Source organism: Capricornis sumatraensis, chromosome 2, assembly GCF_032405125.1.
Source record: "Capricornis sumatraensis isolate serow.1 chromosome 2, serow.2, whole genome shotgun sequence".
In the NCBI taxonomy this organism is placed as follows: domain Eukaryota; kingdom Metazoa; phylum Chordata; class Mammalia; order Artiodactyla; family Bovidae; genus Capricornis; species Capricornis sumatraensis.
The window spans coordinates 179,181,335-179,194,711 of NC_091070.1; the positions used below are offsets into that span (position 1 = coordinate 179,181,335).

The 13,377-nt window shown below is 38.6% G+C and overlaps 1 protein-coding gene across 1 annotated transcript in view; it reads right to left on the bottom strand.

Annotated features, from left to right (window-relative positions):
- The window catches only part of SGIP1 (SH3GL interacting endocytic adaptor 1), a 156,065-nt gene that overhangs the window by 68,675 nt on the left and 74,013 nt on the right, over positions 1–13,377 (bottom strand). The window contains exons 11-14 of the mRNA XM_068961192.1: positions 11,104–11,189; positions 7,797–7,889; positions 6,335–6,409; positions 3,714–4,205 (exon numbers count right to left, since the gene is read on the bottom strand). Coding sequence (XP_068817293.1) covers positions 3,714–4,205; positions 6,335–6,409; positions 7,797–7,889; positions 11,104–11,189 — 746 coding nt within the window. The remainder of the gene's footprint in view (positions 1–3,713; positions 4,206–6,334; positions 6,410–7,796; positions 7,890–11,103; positions 11,190–13,377) is intronic.

Below are 13,377 nucleotides of genomic sequence, written 5' to 3' on the forward strand. Positions count from 1 at the left end.
AAATGAATGAAAATATATGTACTTTGAAATATGTAAAGAATTATTCTTTCCCAACTTGTGTTTCTTAGAACACAATTATACTATTTCTTTGACAAAAGTATTAAACATATGTGGGAAAGTTTTCATACCATGTTTCTTTTTAGGTAACTGGCACATTAAAAGCCCTAAAACAGTACAGTTCAATGGAGTTTTCTGCAATGATGAAAATGTTCTGGAATAAGTGCTGTCCAATAAGATAGTCATTAGTCACATGTACTGAGTACTGAATTGTGTACCCACTCACTGAGTGAGTACCCACTGAGTACTGAATTGTGGCTCCTGCATCTGAATAATTGATTTTTAATTTTAATTAATTGCCATTAAGATGAAAATATCCACATATGCCTTAAGGCTTCCATTTTTGACATTGCTGCTCTAAAAAACTTATAGTTAGGAAATATATTTGTTTGATTCAACCCCAGGTAGTTCAAATTCATTTGTTTATGGATGTGTGGGGTGTGTCTGTTTGTGTTTAGCATCTTTTAATATCGGTTTAGTTTCCCCAGTTGGGAAATTCTATCTTTACTAACACTTCTCTTTCCCTGGTCTCCAAAATTGCTACAGGCCAAGGAAACACTTTTTCCATTCCATCCCCTGGGCACACAGCCCACACAGGAGAAGAGATAGTCTTTGCCAAGAATCAGTGTCTGCATTCCAGTAAAGCAATATTCTGGCCAAACAATGTATTTTAAATCCTTGCCATAAGGAAATTAAAGTTCTTGAAGCAAATTCTTAACTTGCAACTTTTTCAACAGCAGGTAACTATTTCGATCCACAGATACTGTCTAAACTTGGTCAGTGACAGTCATCTTGCTGTGAATGAAAATTTTAATGTAGGTATACAGTTTGAGATATACAGGAAAAGTTATTCCCATCAGGCTGTTATAAAAAGCAGATAATGATAAGCATTACTAATCTTTAAAACATGAGACCATATCCTATTGTTTCAATCCTAAGTTAATATTTCTGCCAATCTGTGTACATTTCATCAGTAAAAGTTTAATGAGCAAATAAACTGGGACTTAACTAAGGAGATAATGGTGCACAGTTTGATTTATTCATGAGTTTCACTGGCCCAGTTTGGTTTTCCACTTAGAAATTCAATTCTTTAATATTAGCAAAGTATAGTATTTTCCAGCTCAATTATTAAGAACCAATGGTCTTTACTGGTAACACTTTCAAGTAATTTTAAGTAAGAATATGGAAGTTAAACATTAAAATGACAACAAAACTGCCAAGGATTCCAGAAAGAAAGCTAGAGCTTCTCTATTTATTCATTAAATCAATGATCAATTCAATTAATCAAGTATATCCCAGAACCTTGTAGAAGGTGCTGGAGGAGCCTGGTGAGTAACAAAGTTGTCCTGTCTTCCCCTCCCCCAATGAAAGATGTTTACTTTGGGTAGAGTATAGTGACCAGGCTACTGGAGAGAAGGTATTATTCCTTGAAAAGCTTTGAGACTTTCAGAAGACTCAGAGCCTGGCCCAGGAAAGAGTCCCATTCAAGACAGTGGAAACATGTCTCTCTTTGACAGAGGGCAACCAGCTTCTTTTGGGCTGAGGTCTGAACTGGAGGCTTTACTTAGAGGCCTTTTATTATCTTTACAGTTAGGTAAAGACCTTTACATCACCCCAAAAGATCTAAAAAAGAAATAGAGGATGGAGGTGGGGCTCTAACCCCCAGAAATACAGAAAGGAGCACAAAGCAGTAGGTTTGGAGAAAAGACTTTTGGCAGTCTTGATGACAGTGTGTAATATAGGTGCATGTCAGGGTCAGATAAGTTTGTGATATTTTGTCACTAATCCTTGCAAGGGCTCCTAGAGGACATAGTGGTTAAGAACACAGGCCTGGGATCAGATAGACCTGAGAATGAATACCAAGTCTATCACCTCTAGCAGTGTAAACTTAGGCAAATTACTAAACATCCATGAGCCTCAGTTTTCATATCTGTAAAATGGAGGAAATAAGAGAATTCACCTCATGAGGTTGTTGTAGGAATGAAATGATGTGCATAAAGTTCTTAGCATGAAGCCAGGAAAAGAAACTATAGCTGTTGTTCTTATTGGCAAAATAAAGGCTCTCTGGGACCCTATGGTAAAGCAACCTGCTGATTTTGTTTTAGCACAGTTTTTCAAACTTAAATTTGATTATTGAACTGTTTTCCCTTTCTGGTGAAGGAGGGGAACACCTGTGATACAAAACACTGACTTTGTGTACAGTACAGAAGATTCTCCAGTCCTCTCCTTGATTAGCTTGGATGCTCTCACTTTAAAGCTCAGAGCAATTTGCAAATGCAGAGCAAACACTGAAAGATGTGCCCTTGAAAGCAGAAGCAATGATGACTATTAGAACAGAGACAAACATATTTCCTTGCTGTCTCTTAATAGATTTGAATAATTTAAACTTGGTCACCTCTTTCAAAGCAAACAAAAAACAAATAGCCCTTGACACCCCTGAGAAGGTACCTAACAAAAAGGACAGGAACAAGAGAGAAGGCACCAGAGGATCTTGTAGATAAACAAGAGCACGAATGGAATGAGTGATACAGAAGAAGAATGCGTTAAGGATATCTTGATCTTTCCTGGGTATGCATGGCAGTTCCTATCCTTTCATCATTAGAGAATACAAAATGAAGCTTCAAACGGGAAAACCAAAAAAAATCAGATTCCATGTCAATATTTGCATGTAGAGTCCCAAAAGGTACATTTGTGACAAACTGCTCCATCACCTGTCACCACACTTAGAACTGACCCTTATAGGCTGACTAGCCTGTCAAAGGATGACATCAGAGAGCAGTTTGTTTCAGTGGCAGCCTGGTTAGGCTGGAGATGCAATAAGGCAGCCTCTTTTTTGCTGTCCTCTAAAATCTCTTTTTCAAATCCTACTTCTTTTTCTCTGAAATAGTTAGAGAAGTCAACATAGTTTTCCCCAAATAAAAAAAAAAGAAATAGAAAACACATATACCTACAAAAACCAGGGCTTTTGGAAAAAATATAGATTTATAAGCTTATAAATCAAATAATGTCTGAGGATCAAATGTATAACATGGTGATTATCGTTGATAACACTGTACTGTATGATTGAAATTTGCCAAGAGAGTAGAGCTTAAATGTTCTCGTCAAAGAAAAAAAAAAAAGGTAAGTCATGTGAGGTGATGGATGTATTAACTTGGTGGGAAGAATATTTCACAATGTATGTGTGTATCAAATTATCACATTGTACACTGTAAATATCTCATAATTTTGTCAGTTATACTTCAATAAAGTGGAAGAATTAATGAAAAAAAAAAAACTAGGGCCCCTGTGGAGACATCTGATGAGGAAATCAGACATTTAACTTGAAGCACATTTTCTGTGAAATCTGTCTTTCTAGAACTTTCCTGAATTCTAAAAATGACATCACAGCTTTCTTTAAAAAATAGAGATCTTATCTGCAGGGTGGAAGGGCACTCCTAAGGGTCAGGAGTGCAGGGCAGGACACATCCACAGACTTGCACTATGACCGCGAGCATTCGATGGACTAGGACATGCCACAGGGCACAGGACACCCACAGCAAAGGAGGGATGGCTGAAGCTCTGAAGCCAGCTGCCAGGCAGGAGGAGGGTGTTGCTCACACTGCAGCAGCCACGGCCATTCGCGGTCACACGAAGCACACGCAAACAGTAAGACGTACCACTGGTGGTCCCCGTACCACTGCCCGAGCCGGGTCCGGGGGACGAGACCACAGTCCTGTAGGTGGGTGGTGGTGGGGGAGGCGGAGTTGCTCTCTGTCCCAACCCAAAATCTTTAGGAGATGAGATTGTTTCTAAGTAATCATCTTTAATGAAGTTCTGCTCAGCGACTTTCTTCTGGACTTCTTCTAAATTGAGTGGCGATGGTACATTGCGAGGAGGACCCGGAGGTCCTGAGGGGCCAGGAGGACCCAGGGGGCCCGGAGGTGGGGAGTCAGCTGGGTTGTCTGAGGCAGCTGGTGGGGACATCACCTTTTCCCTTGGAGTCAACTCTGGAGTAACACGTTCCGGGGATGTGTCAGAAAAATGGACCCACTTGTCTTCAGCATTAACAGCAACAGACTTGGGGGATAACACGGGGCCAAAAATGCTGTCCAAATCATTGATGGATGGTAGCTTTTCAATTTTGACCTCTGTGGCTGATCGGTCATTTCCTGTGGTTAAAGTAGTTGGTTTTAAAATTTAATTGACTTTGTTAAAATTGTTTGTATAGGAAGTGGGAGGGGTGAGGCAAAGCCTGATAAAATAGGTTATTTTGTGAGGTGCCAAGGTGGGCATATTTCATGATGGAAAAACATCTTGATTGTAGTTGAAGGGGAGGAGAGCGTCCCCCGCCTCTATACTGTGAACATTACCTTTTCTGCTATTATTTACCCTTGTGTGGGGTGATCTGACTTGGCTACATCTTCCATCACCAGAAGCTCGAGCATGCAACCGCCCTTCAGGGCTGCTCAGAAGAGAGCAGAGTATGCTCATTCTGAGAAGGCATTCTCAGAATTGTACAGGCTCTGGAACTGCAAATTTCAAACCCGTTTGGAAAGGTCCCTTTGGAAAGTCTGGCCTAATGAAATACATAGGACACAACAGAAAAAGAACTGATAGCTGAAAACCACCCTCATAGTTGATGAAGATTGTCTACTCTAGCATAGTAAATGAAACTGTTTGGTGAAACCAATGATAATATATGTTAGTTTAAAAAATGATCACATCATAAGCAGTTGTGTATCTTCCACCTTGAACACACCAGAAACACAGCACAAAGATTATTTAAAGAGATATCCCCACATGAATATTTACAAATATACACATACACACCCCACGCACCACACACATAGGATATTGAGAAGAATTGTTACATACAAACCCATTTAATAAGGAAGAAAATTATAAAAAATCTTTATAATTTTTTTTCTCAAGTCTAACCTGTTAATACCATAGGCATAACTGATATGTATATATATCTGAATTCATGAAATAAAAAGTCTGTTTTGCTTAAATTTAAGCAGTAGGTATTCTTTTTAATTCTTACCAATAACAAGAGAAAAACTAAAACTAATCTTCTATAGCTTGGCAGGAAGTAGTTGGTAACAATTGAAATGTGAGGAATCGTACTATTTTTTAAACCAAGATTATTCAAATTAGAAATTGTTACCTAAATAACTGTAAGGCATGAGCCATTTTACATTTAAATAACCTTTTAGCTGTAAGAGTAGGCTTAATATTCTTATATTTTCAAATTTGAAAAAAGTTAACCTTCAAGGTTTCAAGGCCACAAATAAATGGGATAGCAGTTTGCCTGGGCCACAGTATTTATAATTTCACTGCTGGCAGATTTACTTATCTCTAATATATTCATGAGAATACAAGGGGCCAAAATGATTTGAACTTGCAAACACCTTTACCTGTGACACAGGCTGACTCTCTGTTGGGTTTGAGTCAATATACATTTCATCAGTGACTATGTCTTGCATTTGCTCTTGTTGATAAATACCCCCTCTGTAGTTATCAAACTCACCAGACTGCATAAATAGCTATGGATGAAGCTGCAATAGAATTCCAAAGGTGATGAAGAACTACATTCTAAGGACCCAGACACATAAAATAACTATTACTGCTTTTGAATTGCTAGTCCAGTAAGACTAGGTACATTATAAATTGTAGAAATCCATAGTATTGATTTTAATAGATGGTAAAACTATGCCTTAGAAGTCATCTGTCTAAAGGCATGCTGCAGTTCCTTGCCATATTTCATCATCCTTACACATCGCTTTGCCATGGGATAATAAATAATGACTACTGGGGAAAATCCTGCACCACCCAAGCTTACCTGTATGCTGCATATTCCAGGACCCATTTTATTATTACTCTGGACTACACAATATTAATTCTAGATAAAAACTTATCAGCTCTTAGAAAAATATGAATTATGCCTTGAGACTTTTAATTCTTCAGTCATTTAAAATGAGGTCCAATTTAGTGAAATGTCAATTAAACAATGGCTTTTGATATTGAGTTTTTATTTCTCTTATCTCACAAATAAACATGGCCTTTGTTCAACAAAATTATACAGAGAAAAAAATAAGGTGAGAAAGTGAACCTCTTTGTGAAACCTGGGAGTGATACTTAAAGAAGTGTACATAGTAAACTGTAGTGGAAGTAAAACTAAATGCAACCATTTTCACGTTTAGTCTAGCCTATAGATTTCAACACATCAGAGGCATGTTGAGGTCCAGGGCCACTGCTGATTGCCATACCATCCTAGGACAGAAAGAATAAAGCTTACCTGGTCCAACTGTTAAGGGGGAGCCTGTTCGGGGTGGGGTGGCTGGTACATTTTTTGGAGGCAGTGGTGGAGGTGCTGCCAAGAGATGAGAAGCCATACATTACTGATCACTTTCTCCCTGAATTATGTATTATTTCCAAGATAAGCAGGATTTGGGCTTTTATTCATATTCTGCTATTGGAAAAGGAATAACTATTAGCAGTCCATTTTTTTTTTAAGTTCAAAGTTTAGTGATTGAAGCAGGACTCATTCAGATTCTTCCATTTTATGATAAGAATTTGTCAAAAGAAAATCAGATAATAGCAACAATAATATCATCATTTCATATTCATTCATTCCTTTGTTTTCTCTGTCAAAAGCCATCAAAGTCCTGTGACCTGTACTAGGAATGAAGGACATGGGGTTGAATACAATGAGCCTCTGCCCTCAAGGAATTTACAACTGAATGAAGGAAGATTATGGTCCCAGGCAACTGCAATCCCAGAGTGTGGTCAAGGAAATGAGAGCAGCCTGGGTGAGAGGCTTTTAATAGTCAGGATATTATAGCTTGGATTGAATCTGAAAAGATTTCTCAAAGAAATGTCTTGAATTTGGGTATATTTTTGAAATCTAAAGCAAAATGATTCGGGTCAAGGAAGAATGAACAGATTCCTTTGGTGGAAATTATAGCTGAAAAAAATCCTTGAGCTAGAAAAAGTGTTGTCTTACAGCCTAACCCAGAGACTCATCCTTTTGAACTGGGCTGTCACTTTGTGGGTAAAGTTAAGAATTTCAACAGGTAAATCTTTTTTTTTTTTTTTTTTTTTTATTCTTTAAATGTATGTTTTCCTCTCACTGCTATATCTGGTAAATCTGATGAGTTTCCTTTTTCTTCAGGACTTCTTTCCCCAGTTACCTGGAGTAGGGGTTAGGGGCATTCTGGAATAAACAGGGCTGATGGCTCTGCTTTGAGATAAATGTGCCCTGATCTCCTGTCTCAGCTTCTCTCTTCCATATGGCATCATTCCTCTTGTTCTTCAGTTAAACTCTTTCCCCTCAATGTGTCCTCTCTATCCTTTGAAGCCTCAGTTGTTCTGTAGGACAAGCAGAGACCTTATCTGACTTGGTTAGCTCTGTGTTGTGTGCTAGCCCATGCCTAGAACATAGCAGCGTCTTTAGTCCACTTGCTTTTCATGCCTACATAAGCCTATTGAATGAATGAATGAAGAAGCCTGTGAGATGTCACACAAAGCAGCTGTGGTTCTAAGTTACTTATTTTACTTTATCTATTGTATTATTCTTGTCTCAACCGACTGTCCTAGGCCCCTTAACTCTAATGCTTATTAGAATAACATCTCTTCTTAATATTAAACAGTCCAAATGTTGCTTACGTAGACTTTCTAAGGCTTGCCTAATTTCACTATGCAGACAGACAGTAAAATGAGTCACTTATTTTTCCAGACAGAGCAGACACATAACTTACTTCCAGTGGGAAAAGGCCTTGTTAACTTTGGCGACTCCACACTTGGATTAATTGGTTGGCCTGAACCCCATATCTCAGGCTGATCTAAAAGAACTGGAAACATAAAAAGAAAATTTCCCCGGGTGAGTTGAAAAAAGAAACATCCTGATTTTAGAACTTATAATTTCATGTTAAAGTGGAGCTTGACAAAATTATTTCTGCCTTGCCTCAGTCCTAGTAAATTAATTTAGAGATGTGTTGTTCCTGATTTTCTTCAACCAGAAAATGGAAAAAACAGCAGGGTGTGCATGTTTGTGTGTGTGTGTGAGCCCATGTACAGAGGGGGTTATATGTGTGTGGACATACAGCTAAATAAAAACTCGCAAAACAGAGGGTCTGCATTTTTTTCCTGGTGGGTCACTTAAGGACATCCTAAATATCAATACATTTCTGGCACCCACTTGAAAATACAGGCATTATTCCTATGGGCATTTGTTTTAAGTGGGTTTATTAAAGTTTGCCAAGAATATGCTTCAAGAATGAAAATGTCTGAATTCTGTACAGTTCTCACTTTTAAAGGATCTTATGGGATCTTGAAACAAGCCTTTTACAACATTATAAAGAGAAATTAAATTATTTAGAAATGGTGTACATGTTAAAAGAACCAGAAAAATAAACAAGTGCATAGCCATCTAAGGGCTTCCCTGTTGGGTCAGTGATAAAGAACTTGCCTGCCAATGCAGGAGATATAAGAGATGTGGGTTCGATCCTGGGGTTGGGAAGATCAGGGGAGGGGGAACTGGCAACCCACTCCAGTGTTCTTGCCCAGAGAATCCCTTAGACAGAGGAGCCTGGCAGGCTACAGTCCATAGAGTCGCAAAGAGTTGGACGCGACTGAGCATGCATGCATGTAGACATCTAAAGCAAATCAGGGAAATTGGTATTAGGCCAATGAATCTAATATTTCTTCTATTTTTTGTTTCTTCCTTCTGACTTTTTTTGTTGCTATGGTAACAATGTGGTACACTAGTTCTCATCATCTCTCATGTGCCAGGGTCTCTGTAAGTACTGCCTGTGATTCATTATGTTGTAAAACACAGGCTGGGAATTAGTTGGATGTGGATTTGATCCAGCCTCCATGGGGTCGCAAAGAATCGGACACGACTGAGCGACTGAACTAATTGAACTACTAGGACCTTGGGCAATTCATGCAACCTCTGAGCTTCCCTTCCTTCAGTGCAGAGATAGTTAAGAACCATCTCCAAGAGTTAGTAAAAGTATTAAAGGAGGCAATGTATATAAATATAATGTACACAAAATACCTATCACAAGGCCAATAGCTAGTACGATTTTTCAGTCCTCACCATACCACCAAGTGGTTGATATTGAGGAAACCAGAGATGACAGTGATTAAATAACTTGCTCAGCAACACATGGTGAGAATAGAAGAGCTAAGGTCTGATCCCAGGCTTGCATACCTAACTCCAAAAAACACACTTTCCTCTCAGGCCTTGTAAACTAGTGATAGAAGAACCAATCAAAAATGTAAGAGTGGGTAGATAAGAAACGTAGGTGGAAGAGCTCGTATGCTTGGTACCAAGATTGGAACTTTACTGAACTTCAGAGGTTAAAAGCACCTAGAGCATAATCAGGCCAGGCTTATTGTGTGTCTCCTCTTCATCACAAACTTCAGTGATGGTCTTAGCTTTGTTTTTTGTTTTAACATGAAAGCATACATTGTCCAACGATCTAACACAGCATTTTGTTTTTTCCATGGATTCAGTGAGGGATACCACTTTGATTTCTAAGAACTGTTTTCCATTTTGTATATCACGTTTCCATATATGATGGAATTTTTTAATAGATAGATTCAAATGTAACAAATTAAACCACCTTCAGTTACTACACATATCAGTAAAAGTGAGACTGATCCCAGATGAGTTAATACGACAACTGAGCAACCTTAACGCTGGGCCCCCTTTCCTTATGGATTCTAAGTTGCAGACATTTAAATCACTGAAGGAGTATTTAGGGATGTTCCTTATTCACTTTCCTAACTACATTATTGAAAAATACTCAGTTGTGGCTGCCTGCTAGTTGTCTCCCAGGATCCATTCTCCATTTCTGCTACAGTTAAAGCTTAGCTGGCCAGATGGCACTAAATTCTTTCTGATGGGCTCTGGCTGGAAGTGGTATGCGTCTCTTCCAGGTTTTGCTCTTATAAGAATTGGCAGTGAGTTCCATGGGCCCTCCCCTATACTTCTTTCTTCTGACTGGGACATAATGAGAATTTGAGCAGCCCCCTTGCACCCAGAAGTGAAGGCCACATGCTGGGGATGGCAGAGCTGCCCTTCCAGTCCTATATTTTGAACTTTGAGACTGTTTACATCAAACAGAAATAAAATCTATCTTGTTTAATTTACTATACTTTGGAGTCTCTTTGTCATTGTATCTGAGCCTACTCATTATGCTTTTAAGTCTTATCATCCTCAGCATTTTAATCTCCTTCACCAATGGGTCTTAGAAAAATCACATTTTATTATATGCAATCACAGTGTTCTTAAATCAAATGATTTTTTTATAAAAAACATTCCATGTTATCAAATACAGCTGCTGGAGATCCATGCATTAGAATTAGACCTACATACATCTTAGGAACAGGTTAGATCCCTTTCATAAGCAGTTTATGTCAGTAAGGTTTACATTATTCACAGCCATCCAAAAATGGTTAATATTTAAAAGATGAAATATTTAATTCTAGGAATTACATTTAGTAGGTAAATCCAATAACAGCCAAAATGATATTTCTCCCATAACATCATGTTCCTAAGTTTTTAAATGATTTAAGGTCATTCCTGAGTCTTAAGTTTGCAAACAGTGTCTGTTCTGCGAGCAGTCCAATTGACACCTCCACTGATGAGCTGGACAATAGAGAAAATGTGGTCAGAGAGGCTAGATCACAATGACAGTGATAATGAGGAGGGATTTGAAGGTCTGGCTCCATAGTGATGGCAGTTTGGCTCATAAACCACCTACTCCCCGACCAGTGAGTTCTACAGATTTTCAGTAATTCTTATTGAAAGAAGAGTGAACTTGTGGAAGAGTGAACTTGTCAGCTCTTAGCTACCTCTGGAGGTAAAATTTCAAATCCTGAAATACTAAGAGGTCTGCAAACTCAACTCCTACGCTGATAACACACCCACATCAGAGCTATTCTTTCACGTGAAGGTCTAGTGACACATCAAAAACGTGCCTCAAAACATGTTTACTCTGGATAAGTTATACTTTATTAAAAAGAAAATCAAATCCATACACAGAGTTTTCCTACCTTCTGTCTTCTGTTCATCAAAAGCTGATTCTAATGGTGGACCAAAGAGGGGAGCAAGCGCCGTGGTGTCCTCTGAAGGTTTTTTGCTAAATCATACACATTACAGCAAAACATAGAAAAGGAAATATTAATGTCAAAAGAGATATAAAGCTTTCAAATATCTTCCACAGTAAGGCTGATGTATGTGTGCACTTATGTACATACATAAATATGCACTCACGCTCTGGAGAGGCTAAGAAGCATATATATGAAGATGTCAAATGTATGTGGACAAAAGAATCGGTAAGGGGTAAGATCCCTGGTTCTCAATGGGGTGCCAGGGGGGTGGTCCAACAGAAATAAGAGAGAAACTCTTTCAAAGCATCAGATTCTCTAAACCTAGAAGAGATAATACTAAAGGTAACTGTTTCCTGCAAAGCACCTTCTTCTCATAAGATCTCAAAAACCATTTATATCTGTCTTCACTGCATCTCTGTGTTGTAGTTAATGCAGAGTATGGTCAGTGAACGTCAGGCACAGGGAAATTAAGGAACAAGCCACCAGGAAGTTCATCTTTGAACAGGAAACTTAGTCTATCAACTTTTAACTTCCATCCTCCCCCCTCCCCCCTCCACAGTAGACTAATTATAACCTTCTAACACCTTAATATTGCATGTCTCAGAAAGAGAAGAATATTGAAACATCAGGGAGAAAAGAAGGATAGTAAGTTCAATGCTTATCCTTTTAACTAATTATTGCTTAAATCGATTATTAACAAGAGGTGCATAAATTGTCTCCAATTCTTCCCCAGACCTGATTTCTCTCGTTGATTCTAATGAGTTTTGTGTGTTTGCTGGGGGATAAGAGGTGAAGAGAGGAGAGGGGTTAGAGGAGGAGGGAAAGGTAAAAGGATCCAGCTTTTAGATAGAAATAGGAGTCTTTGCAGGGAAACACCGCTTATGTGCACAAGACTTACTTATCCCAAGGATTGCACAGTATGAAAATATAACGCCTTGCCAAAATCAGAAAACAAAATAGAACATTCTTCTGGTGTCTGATGTAGAATGTATCACAAAACTGTATCCAACTAAACAGGCTCTTTTTAAAAAACACTTTTAATTGCAAAATAATTGGTTTACAATGGTGGGTTGGTTTCTGCCACACAAAAATGTAAATCAGCCATAAGTATACAAATGTCACCTCCTTCTTGAACCTCCTTCCTACCCATCCCACCATCTCACCCCTCTATGTTGTCACAGAGCACCAGGTTGAGCTTCTTGCGATACACAAAGACTTCCATTACCATATTTACATATGGTAATATACATACACCAATACTATTCTCAATTTGTCCCACTCTCTCCTTCCCTCATTGGGGCCGCAAGTCTGTTCTCTAGGTCTGCATCTCTATTCCTGACCTGCAAATAGGTTCATCAGTACCATTTTTCTAGATCCCATATATATCCATTAATATATGATATTTGTTTTGTTCTTTCTGACTTATTTCACTCTGCATAACAGGCTCTAGGTTCATCCACCTCACTAGAACTGACTCAAATTCATTTCTCTTTGTGGATGAGTAATATTCCATTGTATGTATGAACCACAGCTTCTTTTACCCATTCATCTGTTGATGGACATCCAGGTTGTTTCCATGTCCTGGCTGATGTAAACAGTGCTGCAGTGAATACTGGGGTACACGTGTCTTTCTGAATCATGGTTTTCTCAGGTTATACTCCCAGTAGTGGGATTCTGCATCATATGGTAATTTTATTCCTAGTTTTTAAAGGAATCTTCCTACTGTCTTCCATAGTGGCTGTATCAATTTACATTTCCACTAACAGAATAAGAGGGTTCCCTTTCATCACACCCTCTCCAGGGTTTATTGTTTGTAGGCTTTTTGATGATGGCATTCTGTCCCATGTGAGGTGATAACTCATTGTAGTTTTGATTCCATTTCTCTAATAATAACAGACTACTATTTGTAGGGCAATGTAATCATATTTCAGATCAGCATTCCACATACCAAATGATGTCTCCCCATAGACCTTTAACTCTCTCATTAGTGAAGGGTTGCATATTCTGATAGATGTTACTTTGGATGACTACAGAGTACTTCCTTAATGGTCTCCCCCAGGCTGCACTTAGGCGAAATGATAACATATTTAAATCTGCGATGACCTACACACAGGGCAGACCCTTTGTTATTAGATGCTGAGAGTTTAGCTCAAAGGAGATTTGTTCCACTGCTACCAGTGCATGACACCTTGCATAAAACACAACTAACATCTTTCA